Source organism: Strix uralensis, chromosome 1 (genome assembly GCF_047716275.1).
Source record: "Strix uralensis isolate ZFMK-TIS-50842 chromosome 1, bStrUra1, whole genome shotgun sequence".
Lineage (NCBI taxonomy): Eukaryota > Metazoa > Chordata > Aves > Strigiformes > Strigidae > Strix > Strix uralensis.
The window spans coordinates 19,857,062-19,883,383 of record NC_133972.1 but is presented as its reverse complement, the minus strand read 5'-3'; the positions used below and the strand labels follow the sequence as shown (position 1 = coordinate 19,883,383).

Below are 26,322 nucleotides of genomic sequence, written 5' to 3'. Positions count from 1 at the left end.
CCCGCAGCCCCACGCAGCGCTCGGGACGGAGTCAGGACCAGGATCCCGCGACCCGTCCCGCCCCGCAGCCCCGGTCGGTCCCGCCGCCGCTGGGCCGGGGCGGGGCGGGGGGGAGGTGTTCGGGTGACGCCCCGGGAGGCGGGACGGCGGCGTCCGGCCCCGCCCCGCCCCGGCCGAGGGGGCGGGAGCTCCCGCCGAGCTACTACAACCGCCGGCGGGGCGCGGGGCAGCGGCAGCCGCCGCCGTGGGACGGGAGCGGAGCCGAGCGGAGCGGCGGCCGATCCCGGGCGGGAGGGAGGTGTCTGCGGCGGCCAAGGGAGCGGCGGTGCCCCCCGGAGGAGGAAGAGGAAGGGCGCGGGGCCCCTCCGCGGGGGCGCCGGGGTCCGCCTGCTTGAGCGTCTGTGTCCGCAGGGTGTCCTGCGGTCGGTCGCCGGCCTCCCGCGGGGTTCCATGAGTCGCGGTCGGGCAGCGCCCCTAGCCCGCTCCCCCGGCTCCGGCGGCGGCCCGGCGCGGCGGCGGTGAGATGGGGGGCAGCCTGGGCTGCCACCGCTCCATCCCCCGCGACCCGGCGGACCTGTGCCACAGCCGCAAGTTCAGCGCGGCGTGTAACTTCAGCAACATCCTCGTCAACCAGGAGAGGCTCAACATCAACACGGCCACGGAGGAGGAGCTGATGACCCTCCCCGGGGTCACCCGAGTGGTGGCCCAGAACATCGTGGAGTACCGGGAGTACATCGGCGGCTTCAAGAAGGTGGAGGACCTGGCGCTGGTGAGCGGGGTGGGGGCGGCCAAGCTGGAGCAGGTGAAGTTCGAGATCTGCGTGAGCAGTAAGGGCAGCTCGGCACAGCACTCGCCCAGCTCCCTGCGCAAGGACCCGGCCTCGGAGCACCACCTCTCCGCCACCAAGATCAACATCAACACCGCCACCCCTGCCCAGCTGATGAGCATCCGCGGCATCACCGAGAAGATCGCCAACAGCATCGTGGACTACCGTAAAGAGCACGGGCCCTTCAAAAGTATCGAGGACCTGGTGAGGATGGACTGCATCAATTCCTCCTTTCTGGACAAAATCAGGCATCAGATTTTCGCGGAGCGGTCCCGGCCCCCTTCAACGAACACCAATGGTGGCCTCAACTTCACTGCCAGGCCTCACCCCAGCCCCACTTCTCTGAGCCTCCAGAGCGAGGACTTGGACTTTCCTCCTGGGGGTCCGACCCAGATCATATCCACTCGGCCCTCCGTGGAGATGTTTGGGGGGGTGAGAGATGGCAGACCCGTCCTGAGGGTGGCTACCTGGAACCTGCAGAGCTGCTCCCTCGAGAAAGCCAACAACCCAGGCGTGCGGGAGGTCGTGTGCATGACGCTGCTGGAGAACAGGTAAGAGGCAGCACCTGACCTGTAGGCCCAGCACCGTGCAGGACTGTAGTTTAATGCCTGGGCTTTGGGCACTCTAGACTCCCATTGTGATCCTAGTGGGACTTGCTCCTTCCCAGAATTATTAAATGTTCCCCACTTACTGCATGGAACCCTGCTTGAGTTTTAACGCTGGGACTGTAGCGACTATCCCTTGATAAAGCCGCTGTAGCCCCTGGAAGTTGGTGGACCTCCTGAGGAGGTGTGTGTGTACACACATCTGTGCAGGGAAGACTGAGCTGTTGAGGTTAGACACGTCGGGCCTGTTAATGGCTGGTCAAGGATTGTTTCTCTGTCAAGAGCCTTTTAACAAGTCACAGAGGACTGTCTTTCCTGCCAGAAGCTGTGAATAGCAGGGGAAGGGCTGTTCTGTATGTACCCAGTTTCTTACGGTGTTTCCCAGAGTATCTCACTGCCACTTTGGGAAGCAGGATGCAGCGCTACATCAGCCTCTCTCAGAGCTGCCGAACTGAGACCTGCTAGTGCCTCTTCTCCAGAAAGTCTTGTTTGGGTGGTGACCATCAGCATTAGAGCTGTAGTCTGCTCTCCCTTGGATCTGCTCCTGAAATCAAAAAGGCTTGAGAGCACAGGCAGGATGGTTTGGACTGTGTAACAAGCGTGGAATGCCACGGCTTGTGCCACAGGAGTGACACAGTTCATTAACGAGCAGTCATGGGGTATCTGCTGAGCTGGAGGGGCTGCTCACCCTTGGGGGTGTGAGACATGGGGCAGCTGCCTGGGGAGTCTGTGCTGTCCCCATGCTGGGCGGACCCCTGATTTCACTGAGCTAGCAGGCATGGAGCAAGGTCTGTTTGTGGTGTGGTCAAGTGGGATGGTGCTTCTGGTGATAATGGCTGAGCAGCTGAGAGATTTTTTATTTTTTTTTTTCTTTGAGTAAGGTAATCAGGCAACAGTGCTGGGGATGTCTCTCTTGCTAAACTTTCTGTTTGATACAGAAATGTAAGAATGCAATAAGGATTTTGAAATAAGTCTCACCCTTTCCTCTCCACATGTGAAATCTGTCCCAGCTGGTCTGGCATCTAGTTTACGGCACTGGGAAACTAACTTTTCTCTCTGGTTTCTATTCAGACTTCCAGCTGGAAATGAATAGAGCAGGGGACTCTTGGACTTTGGCAAAAGCGATTATTGTGGAGAGGGGAAGTCCTGATGAACTGTTATCTCTGGCAGTGCCGAGAGCTCTGCCCTTTTCCAGTAATATGCTGAATAATGGCTCTTGTCGGTGTTGGTTGCAGAGGTCAGGCACACAAAAAGGACAGTGGCAGTGATGTGGCGTCCTGCGCTGCGGTACAGTATTTGTGGTTGGGGATACCTCTGCTGAGCACTGCTTAGGAGCCTGATGCTTCTGCATAGGAAACATCTGTCATCTCATGGCCATTGCTGTTTGATAGCCAAAATGGAGATGATAGCCCAGCAGGAGTATTCAGATGTCACGCTGATGGCTCCAGCCTAACATCTTTAAGTATTCTTTGACTGCTCTGCTGGTTCAGGTATTCCGTGCTTCCCCCTTTGCCACTGCTCTTGTTCTTTCATGGGCAGTTGGTTGGCTGGAGCAGACCTTAGGATGAAGTCGGGTGGGGTTGGGCATCTGGGTAGGGGGCAGAGGCGGACAGACCTGTTGAGGAAAGAAACTTTGCTGATTGTCACTAGTTTCAGGATTATTCTAATAATCCAGTTTTGGAAGAAAAGAGACTTTGGTGATTTATTTATTTACATATTTTATTTTATTTTTTAAGGACCTAATCTAGTAAAGTGTTAACTGTCTGTCAGTTCTGCATCTTCAGCATTTTGGGGGGGGAGGGGGGGAACAAACCACCCCAAAACACTCCACCTATTAAAAAAGCTAGGCAGAGAAAACAACTCACACAATAAGCCTGTGTTAGCCCAAGCTGGCCACTGTGCATGCAGAGCATGGCCCTAGCAGTTTGTTTTATTTTTGCTCTTAAACTGCATGGTACTTTGTTTCCATCTAGCTTAGCAAACAGGTAGTCAGCTGTACTGTGTGGTGTGAAAGGTCTCTTTGACACTTTGAGCTTTAAAAGGACCCTGATGTAAGTACTTGATTTTGTTTTGTTTTATTGCACGTATATGTGCCATCAATCACACAGGGATAGTACAATGCAATTGTTTTCTGTGTTTGATCAAATTTGAGATAACATGAGAAGCTGGAAAGAAATGAGAGTGATGTGCATCCACACACAAGCCTGCAAAACTTTCCTGGGAAAATAAATGTGGGAACAGAAAAAAATCAACACAATGCAGGAAAAAAGTATATGTTGGGAAAAGTCATACTCATCACCTCAGGGAGGAATTTCCTCTTGCTTGTGCTAGCATTGCTGAGGTCAGTGGAGCTTTGCAGCTGTAAAATGGCCTCAGCTGAGGCCAGAAACTGCCTTCTTTCTGTGTGTGAACTCTATGGTCTCTCTTCCGGCTCTAGTCGTGTACCCTGGGAACTGATCAAATGCCTTGCAAACTAATCTTTGCCCAGGTACATCAACTTCAGTTGATAATCAGCTGGAGAAATGAATCTCTTGCTTCTGCAAGCAAGAATACACCGCTGCACGGGGCTCACCAGCACTTCAGCCTCATGAAATCCATAGGATGTGTTTTCAAGGTGCTCTGCATGCTCAGCAGGTGTCCCACATGTGTTGCTGAAGTCTACAGCTATGGCCCAAGCTGTTGTCGGGTGGATCTGAAGGCTCTTTAGCCTGGCAGTAGGCAGATGCTCTCACAGCTACGCTGATGGGCACCTGCTCGCTGACGTACTTTGCGCACAACCACCCTCCTGTATGTAAGCATGCTCCTGCAGGCTGGTCCCTTGTAGTCTGGGGTGGTCTCAGATAGTCTGGGGTGATCTCAGGAGCTGGAGGACCTGCCTCATCTGGCTTTTTAAGTGCAGGAATAAAGCACAGCAAGTCAAGAAGACAGTATTAAAACTGTGTAAAGAGCAGTAAAGAATCTTAATTTGAGATCTTGGGGACTTTCATGCCAGTTGAAAGGCTGGTATGGGGTTTGCTTTAGTGTTTGTTTGGTTTTTTTCATGACCAGTTCACAGCAAGTAGCTTGGAGACCCCTTGGGCTTGTTCTTTCAGACATTAACAACGGGGAAAATTACCGCTCATTTCTAGGTGAGGCTAGAAGATGAAAGTCCTCCTGTCTCCAGGCCCTGCATAGCCTTGGCACTGAAGGAACAGTTGTGCAGGAAGGAAAGAGGGTTGTGCCTTCAAAACAAACAAAAGGCAAGAAAATGTCGTCAGGTAGTGTAATTTGCTGAAGGGAGGAGGGGAAAAAAACAACCCCAAACCTTCACACGTGTATCCAGAAGTGCTAAATTTCTGATGAGCAGTGAAGGGAATGTATACCAAATCAGTAAGTATGACTACTACTGCTAAGCTATTTTGAAATTCATCGCTGCAATACAAAAATAATGAAATACAGCAAGGTCCTCACCTTCTTTCTCGTATTACAAGGATCTATGTTTATCACAGTGTTTGGAGTGCAGGAACGAGGTGTTTTCATTCAGAGGACTAGAGGGTAATTTTAGAAGAGCTTAACATGATGAACGCGGAGGCGAGTGTGATGCATAATTGGATTAAAGTATCAAATGTGGGGTGAATTTGCCCAAACCTGTGACATTTCTTGCAGGTGTAGTTCAGCAAATCTGGGATTTGTTGACAGGAGGTCAGAGCTGGCCTGTCTCTGGGGATGCAGGTCATTCCCTCCAGCAGACTGCCATGTCCTCTCCATTCTCAGGGGATGAAGAAACCAACAGCTTCTTCTCACCAAAAAAAGAGAAAAATGTAGGGTTAGTGTATCATGATTGAAAGGACGAGCAAGTTCAGGTCAAAGGCAGCAAGTGTTTTCATGGGGAGGATAAGTAGCCCCAGTGGAGATGTCCCCTCTGGCCAAGATCAGTGGAGATGTCCTGTACCCCATGTCCATAGGGAAGGGCACTCAATCACAGAATCATTCAGGTTGGAAAAGACCCTTGGGATCATCGAGTCCAACCATCAGCCCTACTCTACAAAGTTCTCCCCTACACCATATCCCCCAACATCTCATCCAAACGACCCTTAAACACATCCAGGGATGGTGATTCCACCCCCTCCCTGGGCAGCCTGTTGCACTGTCTGACCACTCTTTCTGTGAAAAAATTTTTTCCTAATGTCCAGTCTAAGCCTCCCCTGTTGCAGTTTCCACTCTTTCCACTCCTCATTCATACCTGCCTCAGGCCTGTCCCTCCTGGCTGTAAAAGGAGCTCGTGACTCCCATGACACCCCTTAACCTCCCTTTCTGGCTGTTGTATGCTGGGGTGCCTGCTGCATGACTGCATCAAGAAGCATGATGCAGGTTTTCAACACCGACCAATACACAGAGCATGCTAAAGGTGCAACTTCTAATTTAATTGCTTGTTTGAAAATTTGCTAGTAGCCAAGGGCACTGATCAGTTGTACACCTTTCCCAGCACTTTTTGCAGTGGAGTTTTTCCAGCTGGTTTTTGTTATGTGTTATAATATTGAGTGTAACTTTATGAAGACCTCTTAATTATTTTTTTTTCTTGAAAGCACACTTTGCAGCTGAGTAAATGAAAATTGATAGAGGGTCTAAAAGCCAGAACTGGCACTCCCTCTTTCTGTCTCTTCCCCTGTGTGTGTGTGTGTCTCTCTCAAAAAAAAAAAAAAAAAAAAAAAAAGGGGGGGGGGGCGGGGGGGGTGTCAATATGTGACAGGAAAATGGTGGGGTACAAAGTTTGAGGCTCAGGTACATGAAGCCCAGCTCAGGTTCCTTCTCTATGTCAAGCAGTTCAAGGAGCTCCTTCCCTCTGCTGCTTGCTTTGGTCAGAATCTTGGTGTGGTTCCATCCTCTTCTAGATGAAAAAAGTGTAAGTAATAAAGCCTTAACACCTGTTGCTTGGTGTGGTTCCATCATCTTCTAGATGAAAAAAGTGTAAGTATATAAAGCCTTAACACCTGTTGCAAAAATCACTGAATCATAAAAGAGTCCAGGTTGGAAGGAGCCTCTGAAGATCATCTGGTTCAACCTGTTGTGGGAAAGGGAGCCTAGATGAGGTTATCTAGCACCTGTCCAGCTGCACCTTGGAAACCTCCAGTGATGTTGTTCCTGTGAGTGATTGTTCTCACTGTAAAAGTTTCTTTCTTACATGTTTGTAGAGTAACAAATACAAGTACCAATATAAGGTTTGTACTTGGCACCGATTAATTTTTTTCTCTTCTTGGCTTAGTTTCTTGGACAGCAAACCTCTGTGCTTACCCTCTCAGAACATGTCAGCCACTTCTCCCAGCTTTGTGAGCTGTTAGCTGTTTTCACTTTGGTTAGATAGAAGCATAGAGGTCTCTCAAAAGTAAGAAGTTGCCCTCTATTTCTGTGGCTCAGAGACCCATATTGGTGTTCCTGCTGGGGGAAGGATAGGTAAACCTCAGGCTAAAATTGCCTCCTGGGAGGCAGCAGGTGGACAGGCAGTCCCTGGGTAACCCTCACTATGCCACCATACTCAGAAGCTCTTTTTCCTAGTCCTACCTACCCTAGGTAGGTGTCACAGGGGAGTAGTCACCCTAAGCATGTCCTCTCATCACCTAAATAAAAGGCAAGCTCCCGAACCACCCTCTGGAGCAGCCACCTCCTGTGCGTAAGTTGCTGAGGAAAAAGCCATCTCCTTCAGGTCCCCACACTAGGTGCTGGAGGCAGGAGAAGCACGTTCCTGTTGCTCCCCTACGTTAAATAGGGTGGGGACTTTGTTTTTGTGTCCAGTCTCTTAATCTGGACTAAAAGGTGGTGTAATGCTTACAGGGGGTAATTATTTACTACTGGGGCTTGATGCTTTGGTTGGGAAGGGTGTGGGGTGGTACCTTGCCTGCTGGCTTGTAGCCGTGTTTCCAGGCAGGACGATGGAAAGGGATCATGCCCCTGCCAACAGACGGTGTTGCTTTTTCTCACGTTCCTCACAGCGGTGTATTGTAGTAGTAGTGATGGTTGTACTTGCATGCTTTGTAGGCTCAACGCCAGCCTGTAGTTATTTCTACTTTGTCGCTGCAGCTCTTGGTGGCCCGGCAAAGCCCTGAGGTGCATCTGTTTTATGTCTCTTTCTTTATACAGCCACTTGTTTTTTCTCCATCGGGTTAATACTAGGCTGGAGCCTTGCCAAGAATAATTCCCCTGCAAGAAAAGATCAGGAAAGAGGGCCTGGCTTGAGTAACCTGAGCGTGCTAATAAGTCTTAAATGGCAAAAGAACAAATACACCCTCTCCTCCTGTTGGTAATAGGGAGGAAATCCTGCCTCCTGTGACTTCAGGAAAAACTTGAGAAAAAAGTAATTGTTAGATGGTATCTTCTATGTGCACTTCACAAAGGGATTTTTATGAGCAACAGAAAGACAGATGCATGTAAAGCCACCATTAATTTGCACATTCTAATACCTCTGAGGACAAAAAAATGGGGTGATGGAAGAGCTGTTGTGTTTGGGGTTTTGCGGTTTTGTTTTCTTTTTTGGTATTTTTTTTGCCTCTACCTATGTGAGATAAGCAATATTTTATTTGCTGAAGACTGAAACTGTGTTCTGGCAGGGGAGAGCAGCAAGATCTTTTTGGGTCAGACCCTGAGTTACATCATTTTCCGGTGAAATGAAACTCTACTGATTTACTCCTGTTCAGGATTTGGCCCATTCCTTTGTCTATGTCAAATCACATGAAGTCTGCAGAGCTCAGTGTGAAAAGGTATAACCATCTCCCTGCAGTTTAGGGCTCCTATGCAGTGCTGCTCCCATCTTGGGTAGGGTTCCCAGCCCCTTTTGGGACTGCTGCTGGGGAAACAGGTGATGTCAATTAAGTAAATGAAATTAATGAAATTCCATTTCCAAACCTGTGCTTCATATGGATGCAGTACTGAGACCCTCTATATGGGCATCGCCTGCTCCTCCTCTAGGAGGTGGATTGCTCACTCAAGATACTTTGCAACTCCAGAGTCTTTGCAGGAGAGATCAAAAGCAGTGGGTGGACTTACAGCAAGATCATCAAGGGGTGTACACCATCCTCATGTCCAGACTCTTGCAGAAGGCATCTGGAGCCATGCGCCCCGCAGGAGGCCTTGGAGGTGGATGCACGGAGCTGTCTGATCCTGCTTGGTCTCTGTTGATAGCTGTGGGTCTGGTGGGTTTGCTACAGCCCCCATAGCTTTCCTCCCTCGAACATGACACAGGGATGTAGGACAGGCCCTTGAAATCACCCCTGAGTAACCTTTCCAGGGATTTTCTCTTCTAAAGGGGGATCTGGGCATCTTGTTGACTTTGAACAACTGCCTCAGTGTATTCCTTGAACATCTGAGAGGCTGTATCTAACCACCTTATTTATCTGCTTTAAAGTTGAGAATGTGACTGGAAAAATGGTATAGTTAAAGGCCAGTTTATCCATATAAAGTAAACCTTATTTTTCTCCTTTTTAAAATCATAATCATACCCTGTCACTGTTACTTGTGCCATAAAGCCTGACTAAAATGGAACAGATCAGTGGGGAAAGCATTTGTTCATATATTATTTTTTCTCCCAACATGTGTACTTGATACATCTGGCAGCACTTAATGGCTGCATAGTTTCAATCCATGCCTTCTGGGCTATTCTGCACTTTTATTTCATGTCACTGGATTCATGTTACAGATTGCAGGTATTTTGGTAAACCAGAGCTGCCAGCCTACTCGTGCAGATCCAGCAGCATTTGCTGTATTCCTCACAGCAAAGATTAAATGCATTGGCTGATTTATGGTAATACATTGGTGAATTAGTAAGCAATGCTTTACTGCATGCTCATGAAACATGAGCAGAGGCCACAAGGCTATAACCTCATCCTGCTAGACTTCTCAGAAAGCTTGTGCCACATGGCTGTAGAAGACAGACGAGTTATCTACGCATAGGGCTCCATCCTGTAAACAGAAATCTTTAATGCTCTGTGATTCTTCTGTGGTTTGGGAGCTTACAGTACAGCTGCAGGAAGGGTGGTTTTCTAGCTTTCACTTTAAAAAGAGCAATAGGACTGCTCCTGAAGGCAGAAGATGCTGCTGCTGCTGCTGTTCTTGCCAGGGAAGACAGACCAAGGGACTGCAAACACGGGAATTAAATACTCCAAGTTCCTGAGAAGGTGCAAGTGGAAACTCCGTCAGTCCTTCTTAACTAGAGGAAAACACTGTCTCTGCAACCAAGTGCTGGTCTGGCTCACTGTGAACACGGGTCTTCAGCTGTGTTAAACAGGGACATTTACAAGAGAATCTGGTTTTACAGATTTAGCTGCACCCTTCTTGCTGGAGTTGGGCTTCAGCGTGTTTCCTACAGCTGTGTTGTTAGGAGGACCCCGCTTCTTCAGTCTCTAATTAGCATTTCTCTGGGAGTCTTGCCCAAATAATGATTTCAAGGCTTGGCCAGATAAGCAGAGACAAGTTGATAGACGCAGATTACAGTGTGCATGTAACTTATTTTTAAGTCTCATTGTTCTTCATTGTGATGCAGGTGTAAGCTGACAGACGGAGGCACAGTGTCCTTACTGAAATAATTACAATATGCTGCAGTAATTTCTCAACGCTATTATATGGTGTGATGATGGAGACAAGAACCATGGCAGATTATTAATAACAGTGCTTAAAAATAGGAACTCAGTGGCTTCTTCATTTCCAGATTTATTATTTTACATGAGGGACTTTGCTTTGTGTGAATAATAGCTGGCAATCCCCACTGATTTATCAGAGAATAATGGTGGCTTTGCTGAGGGGAGGGTGAGACCTACCGAAGACCTCCTCTCCTATGTTGGAGGTGTGGATGTGCTTTCCACCCAGCTTCGGTCTGGTCCCTCCCTCGTCTCGGTCCTGGGTGATTCACAGTGGGTTCTGAAATGCCCTCTACGGTGCCGAGAGCAGGGTGGGCATCATGTCAACAGCAGATGGGCAGTGGAGGGAATATGTAGCTGTGGTAAAAAGGATGTTTTCTGTTGAGAAACTGTTTCATGTCACCCTTGGCATATGCAGCATATCCATGTACCAGTCAAGCGGTGTGACATTTTCAAATGGCATGAGTGTTTTAAACTGCTCGGTCACCGTCGGGATGGATCAGTGCCGCTGACCTCCTTTCCACCCCTGCTTCTGGGGGTTTTGTGCAGGCAGGAGCTCGGCGTCAGCGCCAAGCTGTTATTTTCAGTGCCTGTGGTAAAATTATTAGAGGCCAGTGAGTAAGAGAAATACATTTACCCTGCTTGTGCCCCACTTGTGTGCATGTTCCAGAAGCTGAACTGTGTATAAAAATATAATTTAAAAATAAATTAATTCCTATGAAAAAATACATTTGGGATTATATTGTTATCTATGGTAAGGATGGCTGGGAATACAGTGGTAACTAAATGCACTGTGTTTGCAGTGGAATAAATGCAGCCAGCTTGTGCAGATCGGGTTGGAGTCCCTCTGTCTGACGCCGCCTGGCACCTCCTGTCTGGAAGGGAGCCTCATGGCTATGCGGGCTGTCTGTCCGTCCTGTCTCAGTGTCTGTCATGGAGTAGGGGAAAGAGCACAGTAATGTCCTCCTGCTTTTTGTGGGGAACATCCCACGGGGCAAAGCTATTCCTGGGAGCAGTTCATACCGTAGGTTTATGGATGCAGATGAGGGGGAAGAATTGGAAAATTTCCTTTTGCTTCTGCGTGGCTATTTTTTGCTGCGTTTTTATAGGCGTTTCAGGTAACATGCTCGAGCTCCTGTGCAAATTTAGCTACAACAGCTGTCCAAGCCGTTCACAGCTGAACAGGTTTTTAATGGGTTACTGAACAGCTAATTGATCAACAAGGCTATTGCCATGCGCTGCGGTGGCAGCCTTCCTGCCCTAAATCCCTCGTGCTCCCGACACGCTGCCAGTCCTGCAAAACCGCCGTGCCCTTTGCTTAACAAGGCAGGGACAGCATAAACCTGTCCCGACTACAGCACAGAGGGGCTGTTGCTTTTGCTTTCAGACTTATCCTTCAACTCGTTTATATTTATAGCTCCGTTTTTCCCCTCTGTTTCCTTGTCGGTCAGTGTGTCACAGGCCTGCGGGTGCGGAGGCGCAGGCGCTTGCCCACTGGCCACCAAGGGCTTGCTCCAGCCCTGCTCAGGGTAATTGCCGGTCAGTGCCCTCCCTTCCTCCCTTGCCCAGACTCAGCTGGCATAAAGGTTAGCCAGCTTTCTGCTGAACTGGAAGCAGCGTGCTGTTGGATATGCACTGGATGTTAACTTAGAAACCTTGTGTTTGGTTTCTTTATTTATTCTATTTAAGCAAATAAGTGTGGCTCTGTTTCAGTGCCGCTGAATTGCAGGGTGTTGGGGCAGAAGCAACTCTGATCTGGTATTGAAAAATGAACTGTAAAATAGGCAAGTTTGTTGCTTTTATGCATGCAAGGTCAGTTTTATAGGTTTGCTGTCAAATGACTACCTTACTCATCTTTTTTTTACCTTCTAAGCAGACAACATAGGTAAATGTGGCTCTTCCACTGGAGGAAGTGATGGGGTCCCACCTGCGTGAGGACCACATTAGGGAAGTTTTTGAGTTGTTCCTCTCTCGTGGTGCTTGGGGATGATGGTGGTGAGGCAAATACCAGCACCGTAATACATGGGAGAGGAATTACACTGTGTTTGCAAGAGATCCCCACCACATATAAAACATCAGAGCTGCTGCTGAATTAAGTGTTAAAATAAATGCTATTGGCAGGAAAATGCTGCAGTGATACCTGACTACCCTTTGCAACCTTTATGCTGACCAGCCCAAGTTTACCTATGATTCTGGCAGGAATGGTAGTGCAATTTTTGGCTATCGTCTGTCTATCTTCCTGCTAGTCCTTTGTACAACTCCTTCCCTTATCTCTAGCTGTGTTTACACTCCCCTTTCATAATCAATGGAGACTGCACTACCAGTGCTGCCCGCTGTCCTCCGTGCTGGCCACCCTCCTGAAAACACGGCATTGAGCAATGAACAGCATGTGGCTTGGGTGAGGGTGAAGGGGTTGGTACCGCTGGCCAATAGCTCAGCCTTATTTCCAACACATATCAGAGGGATCTCTTGGTAAAGATTACCTTTTGGTTACCAAAACAAACCCCACGATTTCCTGTTTTAATTGCTTCTGAGTCCTCTGTTGCAAAGCAGCACCGCAGAAAAGGAAACCATGGCTTAAAGGACAAGATCAAGGTTCAGGGATTGAACAGTCCTCAGTCAGCAGCTTGTGGATTTAATAGATATTTGGACAATTTCCACACAGAGCTGTTGGCAGTAAAATTCTGGAAGTGTTGTCAGTGCATGAAGGTTGTGCTACACAAGCAAAAGCCACCTCTAAGCACGTGGTGTTTCCCATTTTTTAAACCGAGACCACTTGGAGTTGTCTGTGGTTTGACTTGCTTTTCCATACATTTTATGACTTTTTTTTTTTTTTTTGTGTGTGTGTGTGTATAGAGAGTGCAGCAGCCTTTTTGAGGACCTGTGTGCAGGGGTGATGGTGGCTCTCTATATTGCCCAGCTGGGCACTCAAGTTTGGAAAAAAGAAAATGAAAGGAAGAAGATGGGCAGATTCCTATATATTGATTGTCCATAGGTTGAAGGGAAATTGCCTCATAAGCCTGCCTCTATCTTTGACCTGATCTTCAAAGCTTGCTCTCATAACCTGAACATGACCCCTGTCCTTGTCCTCTTTCCAGTCCTACTGAACCTAAAGCCTTTTCACTGGCTTCACTGGGCTTTTAAATTGTCTTGCCACACCTCGAGTGCTTCCAGTTGTTGCAGGTGCTTCTTGATCATGCCTTTGTTTTCACACTGTGAGGGCTGAATGGTATCATCTCCCACCTATGAGGCCGAGGACTTCGGTTTCCTTGGATTATCCCCGTGATATTTCCCCCAAAATCATTCTGATGCTGTCTTCTGGTTCCAGGATGTGCTGCAGCATTTCTTTCTCCTCTGCTGAAGCCTTTTGCCAGGCAGTTTGAAAATCAGTACCTTCTAAGATATCTCAAGTTTCAGGCAAAACCTGCTTGAAAACTGCAGCCCTGCCTTTTATTTCAGGGGTGTTACGAATTCTTGCAAATAGAGGAGGCGCCTGTGCTATTGCTTTAAAGGAAAAAAGTATTTATGTTTTTGATTTCTGTTCCTCAGAGTTACTTGAAGCTCTGCAGAAAAATACTTTGTTAACTTCTTGATGTGTTGGACGTGGAATTATTTTTAACTTGCAAGAGCAGTTGTTTCAAAGGAGGTTGTATGGACGTTAGGAGCTTAGCAGCACAAGTGCTCAGCATTTTTTTTCCAGTCTTCAGTTGAGCCTATCTGATTATGCTGTATGGGTGCATGCAGCACTGAGAGTTTACGATTCCTCTTCCATATGCATCTTATCTTCCTAAAGATAGTGTCTGGAGATGTCAGATCTGTGAGGAGAGACTGATGAATTTATATCAGAAGAATCTTTTTGTCTAGCAGCCCTTCAACACCACACGTTGTTCAGAGTATCTCTTAAAAATAGAAAGTACTGGAGGAATACCAGCTTTGTCATGGCGGTGTCATTTTTCTTCAGTGCCTAAGTATGGCTTGATTTGGCTAAACCCTGGTATTTGTAGGAGGAAGCCTGAGTTGTCCATGCAGGGCTCCCTGTGCCCCCGTTTTTGAAGTACTTATTGGTACATTTTGGGGGATTGTTTGGAGTCTACAGCCAGAAGCGTGGGTACTCTCTTAGTTGGTATATAAGTGTGTTTTTTGCTAGGAATGTAAGTATGATGGTCTGAAAACTTCAGTTCTTCTGGAGCAGAGATTTGTCAGATGACTATACTGTCATTCGGGGGTTTTGGGTATTCTTTTTTTCCCCCCCCGCTCATGAGATCTTCCCAGGGTCGTTATAACCTAAAGACTTGATCAAATGTTGTCTATAAACTTTGCACATCTATTTATCTGCTGCAGGGCAAGTTCATGTTATTGGGGAGCAAGGGTCATACAACAGCTTGAATCCACCGTGCAGAGAAAGCAGAGAGATTGTTGCTTCCATTTTTATTATTCCCAGTGCTTGGCTCAAGTTTCACCTCCCAGGTCTGCTTCTCAAAACTGGGATGCTCCTGGAAAGTCTGCCAAATCCAGAAGTTTGTTCCCATTGAGTTGATTGTTAAATTTCAGACAGTTTGCTTATTCCTTGTTTCCATCCTCCTGGATGCTGCATTCAGTCAAACACTGCTGCATATTTCCCTGTCACCCTATTTTTACATCCTGTTTTCCATACTGATATTTTGTCTTATGGGTGCAATGCATAGGTATTAAATAATTTGTTTGATTGTTTTTATAGATTGTTTCTATGGCACAACTTGAGGAGGCCATCATGCTAACAAAACCTGTGCGAGGCACATCTCTTCAAATAATCTGAAATGCTTTCCATGGAGCAATGATTACTTTATCCTCAGAGTAATCAAGAAACGGGAGTGAGATTAGTGTTGTGAAAGGGTTATAATTTCTGCTCCATGACTTTGTAGGCCTGCAGGTGCTTAAGCACCATTGAGAAGAATCATTGGAGCCCTCTTTATGTTGCTTTATGTCCAATATTGAATCCAATAAAATAGTCACCGGTGCTCAGTATGCAATGTTCTCGCCCCTGCTCTCTGGCGGTGCCTGCGTTGCCACCTTCACCATTTCTCCAGTGGTTTTGGGGATTATAACCTGTTCAAGCTGGAGAAGATTTGTGGCAAACCAGAGGAAGGGATGGCATTGCAGTGGCTGGCAGGGCATGAGGGCGGATCGATGGAAAACATCTTCGTGAGCATCCGCATGATCCTGTTTCATGCCCTGCATGTAGTTCATTAAGAGCTGCTTTATCCGCCTTGGAGCTTGTTACAAAACATGTGAATCATGTATAAAGCTGCATGAGGCATAATTTTGTACCACTGTGTGCAGCCCATCAAACACGATCTCCTCCTGTCATTCCTTTCTAAGATACGATTGCACTTCAGCTCCAATATTTGGAGAGCTCTGGGTCTGGACAAGCAGGCTTTCTCATTCCCACAGAAGGCTGGCATTTCTAAGACTGTTTTGTGTTGAAGCCTCTGACCTAAATAAGGTTAAGGATCTGGACTACACAATTAGCATCCAGTGCCAGGGAAAAAAAGCTAAGCTGGAGCCACCATTCCCCACTTTGCCAGGGCCAGTCTGTGTGTGGGGCTCTGCAGACCTCTTGCATCCTTATGCTTTAAAGGCCATTCTTATGTCCAGACATCTCTGAGCCTGGCACGCAGGGATACTCTGTGACTGGGAAGCTTTCAAAACTCCTTCCTGCATGTCATTGTGCAGCTGGAAGCTGGGATTGCTTCCAGCTCACTGAAGACACTCTGACATTGTTCCTTCCTAATCCCCTCCTCCTCACAGAGTATGGTTTTCTGGGAGGCTAGCATGTTCCCTTGTTGGCTTTCCACACGGGAAGACAAGCAGCGGTTCATGGGAATAACGTAACCCCGAATTAGCGATGAGCCAAGGCGGAGGGCAGCTATATGGCGTGACGGTGGTACGAGTACTCGGGTCTACGGCGTGCTAGCGAGGATGCTTAGCTAGCCGGGCTGGCTCATGGTGGTGCTCCATTTGTCTGCTTGCTGGCCTGCCGTCAAGAAGCACAAATGTTCAGCACAGCTCCTGGGTTTCAGCAGGAAGAAACGACGTCTCTTTCTCGACCCTGCTTGCAGTCACTCGGGAGGGGTGGTGATTTGCTATGGGTTTGCTGTTTCTTTTTGTGTGCAAGTAGCCAGGGGAAATAAAAGCAGGTTAATGGGACAGGGGGGAGGGTGTTTTCTACTGAACTGGCCTTTTTTTCTTCCCAAAACCAGGTACAAGGAGAGAGAGAGAACAAGGTAATGAATATATAAATATATTCAAATGCCCTTACAAGGACATCTTTCAGTGCTGGGATTTGACCTTGGAGGTTTGGATTGCATCATTTCTAAGATGGCAACCTTGAGGTCAACCCACCTGCTACATGAAGGTGCTGCTCCAGAAGACTGTGCAGCTCCCGAGGCATTTGCAGGCCTAAGGAAACAAAGCAAAAAAAGGATGAAAAGGAAATTTATTCTGGCTAAGTTATTTCACCCTTTCCTGCCTTCTAGCAGGTCAGGAGCTCGGGTGAAGTGAAAACTCCCAGTACACCTGGCTGTGCTTCTGTTTGTTCTGCTGCCCCTTCTGATATTATTAGCTGTGGGTGTTTGGCGTGCTAAAGGAGTTGATTTGAGGAGAGGGAAGCTAGGGCAGAATTAAAGCTGTGGTCTGAGGTGCGCAGAGGTATGCTAGAGGAGCTCGTGTGCACAGTTTGATAGTTTGTTTTTTCTTCAGGATATCTCCTTCTAATTACAAGAACCTGTAAACAGCTTTACTCATGAGCACCAGCCAGCTCGACTGTGATCCCTAAATTGAAGATATATAGATGGAGGAGTCCCCTTTGCAGGGTCAGGCCCTAACCCAAGTATCGCCTGTTCTGAACATTCAAAAATTGTGAAGATGATCTCTAAAAAAATAACAGGATTAACTTGGAGCTACACTTATGTTTTTCATGACCCATAATCTCACACCTTTTGCATTCATCCCTCAGAGTTATGCCCTGTGGAAAAGGCTACATTCTGTCTGGGAGAAAGGAAAGCTAAAATGGGAGGTGGGTAGGATGCTTCACAGCCAGGTCCCATGTGATATACAAGATCTGCTGCTGTCTGCTGTGAGCTTTGGGGCGCATCCTGGTACGTCTTGAAGGGCACAGCAGTTGGAGGCGTGTTGCTACACCTCCTCCAGCGAACCCACATCCCTTTCGTCTCTCACATCCTGTAGACGCGATGGGTGTTCCCCTTCTTGAAAGAGCGTTTCGGAGCGTTATTGTGTTTTGGGATGGGGGTGGGGGGGAGAGAGGAAAGCAAAAGCCCAACACCCTGGCTCTTCTGGCTTAGGAAATCAGATTGTTTGCCGGCCACGTGAGAGATTTCTTCAGCGCGGAGCTGGGGGTGAGGTGGTTTGTGGCAATATTGACTAATTCATGATAGCAGTGTGTTCCTGCCGGGGGGGCGTTTGATCCCAGCAAAGTGTTGGCTCACCTCATGGTGTTACCCAACTCCCTTTGCACATTGTCTTTGCATCTGCACAGGCACATGTCAGCCCTGCTTACTCATCAGAAGAGGTTGTCTCCCCAGCCCTGGCTTTCTTGCTGTGTGTCAGGGCAACGTGCATTTATTCATGTGTTTTATGACTGAGCAGAAATTCCACTGTTGTTGCTGTGTATGCATGTGGATAAAGGCTTCTTACAAGTCTGGAAAAAAACTGGGTTGTCTTTGTCTTTCATAAAGTAGCAACTGGTATCTAATAACCTGGGTTTTTTGCGTAGGCAGAAGGTATGCCGTTTACTGGTAACTCTATGTGTCTGCTCCTCCTGCATGGTCTGTCAGACTTCAGCTGGTGGGAGGGTGGGAGGTTTCATAGCGCTCCTCACTCTGCTCTTTGGGGCTGTGGGAAGAGAGGACCCTGCCACCCAGCCATGAAGGGGGGAGCATCTCTGCTGACAATCTGCTCCAGTGATTGCTCATCCCCTTTTCCATGCACTGCTCTATCTGTCCATCCTGACTATTAAACTGTGCTTCAGCCTTAGCAGTACAGTTTTTGCCTGAATTGCTTATGTGTTTCTCTGAAGAGGGGAAAGAAATTTGAAATTCTCCTTTCTGCTCCTTTCTCCTACCCTGCTTTTCTGGGAAAGCTGTCTTTAGTATTTTTCTGTGTGGTTGTGTCATGAGGTGTTACGTATTTTGTCATCTCCTCCCTGTGCTCTTCTAAAAGAGGAAGAGATGACTACCACCTCTTCTTGTTTGTAGCCTTCTCTGCCCAAGTGTACAACTTTCCTCATCCTCCTGTGTCAGTACGTGGTCATTTGCATGAGTGGCACTATCCCAGGTGGGATTGCCCAGGTTCATGCATGGCCAGGGAGCTTACCATCATTGCCTCTGTGAGCACCCTGGAGACTCGATAACAGATTGACTTTGCTCTACGGTGTCACCCAGAGATCCATCATACTTCTCCACTCCATTACGACTCCCTTTTTCTTTGCTTGAGCTCATTCCCTTGAGGATGGTGCTGCTTCACGGTGACCTTACTGAGAGTGAGATGCCAAATTGCAATCTTGCGCTCAGCTTTTTTCTTCAGTGAACTGCTGGTGAATGCTGCTGTATCTGCTTTCTTTTCTTCATCTGTGTCATGGTTGGTCTTTTGAGTACTGGGGGTTTGAGGCACCGGGGAGAGGATGATTTTGTTTATTGTTTTGTATTTGAATAGTATTTGATTGCTTAAACTAGTGAAAGGTTGGTGAGCATCTAAGGGGCCGTAGGCAGGTCTGTTGTAGGACAAAGCTGCTGCCATGTTCTGGAAGACCCAGATGCCTGGTTGGCACCACGCGGGGAGAGCAGCCAGCCTGATGGGGGACAGGCGCCTTCTGAGGTGCTGCTCCATGAACTCCCCTTCATCAGAAGAAGGTGTGGAGGCTTTCCTGCTCACTGGATATCCTGGCCACCTGCGCTGCAAACCAAAATCAGTCCCATTGGAGGAATTAACATGGTGCCGTGTCTAGAAGCCTCGGTACCCTTATGTGTGCTGCACAGCTCATAAAATCACTCTGCCTAGCCAAGTGAACGGTAAAGGGAATTGGTCGTTGCCTCAGAAAGGAGAATGGGTTTGGAGGCAGAGGCCTTGAATTTAGCCATGGAGGAATAAACAAGAAAACAGATGAAATCATCTTTTTGATGCGTGCAGACTGTGAAGATATGCTAGACTTACGCACTATTAGAAGTGCAATAAACTCTGTTAACCTTTCTTACGCTGCTAGGACTTGCATAACGTCAGGAACTTTTTTTTCCCCTCTTACACTAGTACTGAGGCTGTGTGGTGGGTGCTATTTTTCTCTTCTCTCTATAAAGCAAAAAAGACATGTTTTTTTTGCCTAACCAAGGGAGATAAGAGAACTTCCTCTTATTAAATCCTGTGGCAATGCAATCCCAACCACATAATATCCGACTGAATTTAAGCATGCGGAGACATCTGCCTTTGGCAATTTTTATTTTTATTAGTGAGAGAGTGAAAGACAGTGTTTCTCCTCTTTAAAAGTGAATCCTAGTAACCCCTAAGACGTCTGGCTGGATCCCTGCCTGCACAGGGTTACTTCAGTTCAGGGAGTTCACGCTGCCCGCAGCTCGTGGCAGGCTGCATCCACTCATAGGCAAAGCACCTTAAATCTTTGCCTTACTCGCACTGTGAAGCACAAGTAGGGAGATGGTGAGAATCATGTGTTTAACAAAATCTCCTTTTCATGGCTCCTTGAAAGGCTTTAAAAAGATTTATTTATTTATTTATTAATCCCCAACAAGCTCACAGCCTTTTAAAATTAGAAGGATTTGGGATTTTTGCTTTTAAGTTTACTTGTGTCCTCTCTAAAGGAAAACATTTGGTGACTGGACTGATACAGCAGGATCATGTTTATTGTCCCGTTACACATCTGGTGAAGCAGATATGAGAAGTCCTCCTTGCTTTAGACCTTAAACCTTGCTTTAGAGCTTAGTGGATACTAGCAGACTGGTTAAAGAAAATTCCTCCATAGACACAGCCCTCTGCAATTTATGTAATGGTCATTTTTATAACTTTCTATAGTAACTGGTTGTACCTGTGTGCTGGCTGTATACTGCGGCAGTTGTGGCAGTTTGCAAGCATCTGTGTTTATTGAGAGCTGTGTAAGGAAATTAATGTCCCTTTGCATCCTCCCAGCCTGTGTGAGGTGCTCTGCTTTCGGTTAATTTTTTTTTTTTTTTTTTTAATAGCATACAGCCTTTTAGGACTAAACTGTAGCTGTTCAGCGTGTTTGGGGATTTGAGAAGGAGGCAGCCTCAAACTTCTGTTGCTCAACAGAATCTTGCTGAGAAGACTGTGATGCTTCCTGTTGCTGTCCTGTGCTTCTAAACTAGCACTGCTCATCCACCAGGTTTCTCCTCTGCCTCCACCACTGTAATTAATCCTCCACAAACCAGCGTTTGCAAATTGTAATCAAAATTATAGCTAGGAACTATTTGGCTGAATTGAAAAAAAAAAAAATTAAAGGGGGTGTGTGCTACAAAAATCAGAGCAATGATCCAAATAGCAGAGAGTAAATGCTGAAATAATGAATAATGCATTAATGCTTTCCTTAAATCTGAAGTAGGAGCCCTTTACACTATATAATTAGCACTTACATAATGCATATGCTTTCATGCACTGTAAAATGTCTAAATGAGACAGTAAAAAGTGAGGTGGTCTAAGAGGAGAAAGCTGTGGCCTGGAACTGCAGCCACTGATGGCTCTGTCCCATCCCCATCTCTGACATGATGTTGGATGGGTGTTGTCACTTCTCTGCAGCTTCAGGCGTATTCTCAGCACCACTAAAGAAGCACGTGTTTCTGAGATCTTACCGCTAGCTGCTTGTTACTCTTTTTCAGCACCTGAAGCTGATCCAGGTTAATCTGGGAGCTTTTTGTCTGCCAAGTAAATTGGCTTCGCTTAAACAGATGCCGAATGCGCTTGCTGAACAGGAGTGGTGACTGCTCAAACCACTTTATCTGCAGTTGCAAGAGAAAGCCAGACTGTGCCCTGGCTGTAAGTGTTGGGGCAACGCCTCTTCTGTAAAGCATGTGGAGGTCCATGGGGAGTAGTGTATGAAGACCCCGACTTTAAAACACACAGGCAGGAGAGCTGCTGCATGGTGGGGACGTGGCATGGGGAGAGGTCCACCAGTGGCCACCCTTGGCATCTGGTCAGCACTGCTGCCCGTCAGGGCAGACAGAGCTCTGCTACATGGCCATCCTGTGAGGGCGGACGCGGTCAGCACGGTTGCGGTGCGGGCATGGGGAGCAGGGTGCCTGGGTGGTGCTGTTGTGTTTCAGTTTGATGCTGCTCTGCTTGGTGATGTCCAGCCACGCTACACTATTCCTTATCAAATCGGAGCACTTGGAGACTGACGCTACGGCGCATTTGTTTTTTTTTTTTTTATTACTTGGACAAATGCAGTGGTTGTATTTGTCATAAAGAAGTGGAAAAGTCATGACTGATGCCCTTGAACTTGCAGGAATTATTCTAGAAATGATACAGGGTCCTGGTTTCATGGCTGTTCTGCCCATTTGCCTGGAGGTTCAGGAGGCTCCACTTCGACGGCAGTCTTCTTGAGCTTCCACAGCGTATCACTTTTCCTTGTGACCGAAGAGAAACTGTGAGCTGCCTTGCTCCTGTGTACAGCCCTTAGCTGCAGGGAATTGTTGACTAGGTATCCAGTTGTACATGGGATTTTTGCAGATATTGACTGAAAGATGGTTGCTTTTGTAATGATGCCCATTATTGCTAGCAACATAAGCTTTTGTGTATGTACCCATACGACACTCTTAGTTTGAAACTTGTTATTCCAAATATAAGTATTTAGCAATTTAAAACTTTCAGCGGTATCTTCCATGATAGAAACTTCAGATTTCTCCTCTTCTGTGGAAGAAATAGTTCATTTTAATGAGGTTCCTTAACTGATGAAGTTCATTCTGATCTCAAAGTCATGAGATACTAGAACAAAAAGGCTGCTGTGGTAAGTGAATGTAAAATAACTGTGCTATTTTCCAAGTACATATTAGAACAAGGGAAAAACCTTCTGCTGTGCTTGCTTCAAGGGAATTTTTAACACATCACATTAATAAGCCCATGCCAGGAAATGCCACACTGTTTATGAGCTCTGCAGAAGCTCAAATAAAGGATTCGTTGCCCTCCACCTCTGCCATTCCTGAGGTGACTGTGGTTTCGTGGTGGGTGAGACATCCCTTCTGTAGTATCTTTTGGTCTAATGTTTCACAATGGCATGTAATCTTCTATGGAGAGCAGCTTCAATCTTGACAGTAGCTTGCAGCCCAGAAAACTTGGGAACCACCAAGAAGATGCTTATATGGACAGTGGTGGCATCCAGTTATGTGAGATGAGAGTGGGGGAAAAAGCAGAGAACCTGTTTGCCTTCTTTACTATGTGTCTTACTCTGTCCTCTGAAGAATCTGGCACAAGCTATTGTTGGGGTGGGAGAAAGAAAACACCACTTGACCCATGTGTCTAGTCAGATAAACCTATTCCTATGTCAGCAAAGACCACTGTGGTGGTACGTATTTGCTATACAGGGTAATTATCCTTTATGGTGGGTAGTAAGTTATTATGTTCTATAACAGTACGTAATTTGGGGGAGTGGCTGCTGTAGCAGATGGTAGGCCTTTAATCCAGAAGATCCTGGAGAAACTCAGCTGAGTCAACAGAAGCCTTATGAAGTTCAAACGGAAGCACACCGCCTAGCGGTGCAGGTAGAATAACCCCTTACATTAGTACAAGTGGGCAATTGGCTGGTTGGGGATCTTCTGAATGACATTAGAAGAGTCTTCCTCACTCAGAAATTGGTGCAGCACTGGAAGAGTTTGTCTCCAGGCCATGGAGTCGTAGTGTTTTGGAGGTTTTCAAAACTCATCTGGGTGAAGCCACAGCTGACCTCATGATAGTCCTGTGTAGAGGGGATTGTTGGATCAGATGGTCTCTTTTGGCCAATGTTTTGGTGTTTGTGGTTCTGTAGTACTCCTGAAGACAGACACCTAGGATTTGGTTGGTGGAGGATTCTCCTGTTTAACATGCGCAGCCTTTAGGAATTTTCTGGGATGCAGTAGAAAAAGTGAGTGGTAGCAGCCTGTGGAAATAGGCTGTGGTCTGCTCTGCTATATGTTTATGTTGTCTACTTTCTTTTTGAGTGGTCTGTCCCTTCTGCTTAGTATAGCTCTGCTGGAAAACTCTGCCAGCAAACCAAGCAGAGGCTGGTTCGAGGACAGCAGTTGGCTGGGAGAGTGCTGACTCAGCCAGTTTTTCTGACTTTAAGAATTGAGGAAGGATTACATTCTCCCTGAGATTAGAGTTGCAGCTATGTGATGCATCCCCTGGAGGTTTAAATCAAAACCTTTCTGTGTTACTCTGATCCTCAGAGCAAAGGTTATCTGAGGTTGTGGCTTTTGGCTAACGGGGAGGCTTAAGCTTCGTGTAGCCCCCATCACACTTCAGAGTCATTATTAAAGTAAAAAACAACTGAACTGATAGAAGGACAGTCTGGTCTGCTATTGGGTTAAAGTTATGTAAATACCCTATAAGCTAAATTCCCTATTCTAATGCAGTATCATGTGATGCAGATGCAGCTGGTAGGGTACTTTTGTAATTAGCTCTTGGAAAGGAGGCTTTTAACTTCTTACCCTTATGTGACAGGTGGTTTTCTTATCTGATTTGTGCTTTCTGTGGGCTCTTGCAGATGCGACCTCAGTACTGGTTGATTGTTATTTTCTGACTACAATATTCTTTGCATTTCTGGTGACCTAAGAGTGTAGCATCAGCATAAGCAAAATTCTTTATAGCGTGACATCAACTCCATCTGTGAGTAGTGTTACTCAGTTGTCTTCAGTGTCGTTTCTGAGAGTTAAGGGCTCAGGTGCATGCAAGACACAGGAGTGCCATCTTCACTGGTGTGCAAAACTCAGGTTTGCTCCTTTTGCTCTCTCTGGCCTGCTTCCTTTCAGTTTTCCATCTCTTTACTTCACATTTTGGAATGTGCGGTTGGCCTCAATTTTAGGAGAATGTTCATGTTCCTTCAAAGCTTGGGTACCAAATTGCTCTGTTTTCTGTAATCTGTAAGTGGGTTTAGCCAAGTGACAGTTCTGAGGAAGTCTCGTCTACTGCAGCCTTTCCTTCACCATACGGTAGAGATGCTATAAGAGAACGACCCGATTGTTTGCAGTGGATCCTGCTGCCATTCCTGTTTGTGGTGCAGTAGATGGCTGTGCTGACTGACATGCTCAGCTCTGTTGATGTGCAAACTTGATAGTGTTAGGTCAGGCCTGTGCTAGAGACTTTTGCTGGAGTAGTAATGCAGGAATGTTATCTTGTCAACCCTCTCCTTTTTTCCCCCCTCATGTTGACAAGACCTCAGTCACCTTGGCAAAGTTTTTTCTTCATCTTTCAATGCCTGCCCCTTGCTCTTGCAGGGCACTGCAACATCAAGGTCTTGTGACTGGCTTCCTGAGCTCCGCTCTAGAAACACGGTTGGGCTGGCTTTTAGCCACACAGTGGGAAGTTCTTAAAACATAGAGTCTGTCTGCTAATACAGTTTCTGTTTTATCCTCTACCTGTTTTAATGCACTTCATTTTATCCTTTCTGTTGAAATGTCTTTGAATTTCTTAGACAACATAAACTGCTCATGAAAGAGCTGTAGAGAAAAGTACACTCAACCACAGCACCACTCTAGATTTCTGTAGTGCTCCTTTCCCCTTGTCACAGTGCCTCTCCTCAGTGATTTCATAGCATCTCTCTGAGCACCTCTGGTGTATGTTCTCCTATTTTAGTCACCAGTGTTTGGCCTCCTCCGCTGTTCAAACAATTTCACTTTGGCAGAAGATGCTCATACAAAACGCACAATTGCTATGGCGCTCCGCCAGCCTCTTCAAAGTAGAAGCCAACTTTTGAGGGTCAGCCTCTTTGTTAAGAGCATACTATAAAAGACTTTGAAGTTCTGTATCAAGATTTAACCAGGAAGCTTCAATACTCTGCATAATGCCAGGCTAAATTTTACTGACGCTCAGATGCCACCAGCTGATTGTGGTTCTCCTGCCACCAAACTACAGCGTTGCTCTTGGGCCTGTATTTAACAAAACAAACTGGCTTCCATGGTATTCCTTTGTAAGTTTTTTAACTGGGCTAACCCATTTCTCTGAGAGGAGGATATGCATGTATGACAAGATAATATTGCATTAAGTTTCTGAAAGCAGATAAGGCGACATGAGGAGCTTTCACATAAGAGCTTGATAGCATATGGTTCACATACTTGATGGAGAAAGGGAAGCAAGCTATTTCAAATCACACTTTATTGCTTTCCAAGTTCAAGTCTGTTTTGCAGGGACACAGAGGTAAATTCTTCCAGTAAAGTTCCCTATTAATTGCTTTGCCTCCCGAGGCCCCATAATTTTACTGGTAGCTTTGTTCTTCATGTCAGAATGATAGTGTGGTGGTATGCCCTTTTCCAAACATGCCCATCTGATTTCATTAAGGACTTCTCAGTTTTTCCATTGCTGCAGTAGAGCAGGGTTGGATTGGAGAAGGCACCATTTCTGGAACTAAGAAGCTCTACCTCAGCAGGGAATGATTCAGAAAATCCAGAAAAAGAGCCAAATGCAAGAGACCACTTACACTATAACATAATGCCTATATTTGGAAGCTCTAAGTCACCTTTGATTTTTATGAGCTTCTAAATTTTTGTTTTCAGTCTTGGTCTCCTCCCTTGTTGGACAGATTTGAATAATTCAGTGCAAGTTAAATAACTTGCCCATGTCCAGTTTTAATGACTCAGAAGAAATCAATGTTGCCACAAACACAACACTCTTTGTGAGCCTCTCTCTTCCTGCAGAATTATAAGGAAACAGGCACCCTTTGAAAAATTAAAAAAAAAAAAAAATCTTAAAAGATTGTGAACATTATACAGAGCATTTTCCCTAATTTCAAAACCACTGGACATGAGGTCAACTGGTTTGAAGGGACACATTATTACTCTTAGCTAAATATAGTAAGAAATGCAATATGGAAGAAGGAAAATACATTTTATCATGATATAAATTAAACTAAAAGCCAACTCCCCCCTTTTTTAATACGGGCAACTGGTTTTGGTTGGCTATCTGTCAGAAGTGAGTTGAAACAACTTGTGTATTTTTTGTGAGTAAATATAACTGTCATCAGATTATTTGTTCTGCCCCCCCCCCCCCCCCCCGCCACTACTTGCAGTAGGATACTTTTCTGCTGCCT

The 26,322-nt window shown here is 46.5% G+C and overlaps 1 protein-coding gene across 1 annotated transcript in view; it reads left to right on the top strand.

Annotated features, from left to right (window-relative positions):
* Positions 1–212: 212 nt before the first annotated feature.
* Positions 213–26,322, top strand: part of EEPD1 (endonuclease/exonuclease/phosphatase family domain containing 1) — a 69,386-nt gene continuing 43,276 nt past the window's right edge. Inside the window, exon 1 of the mRNA XM_074858534.1 lies at positions 213–1,377. Within this exon, the coding sequence (XP_074714635.1) occupies positions 524–1,377 (854 nt within the window). The 5' untranslated portion in view covers positions 213–523. The remainder of the gene's footprint in view (positions 1,378–26,322) is intronic.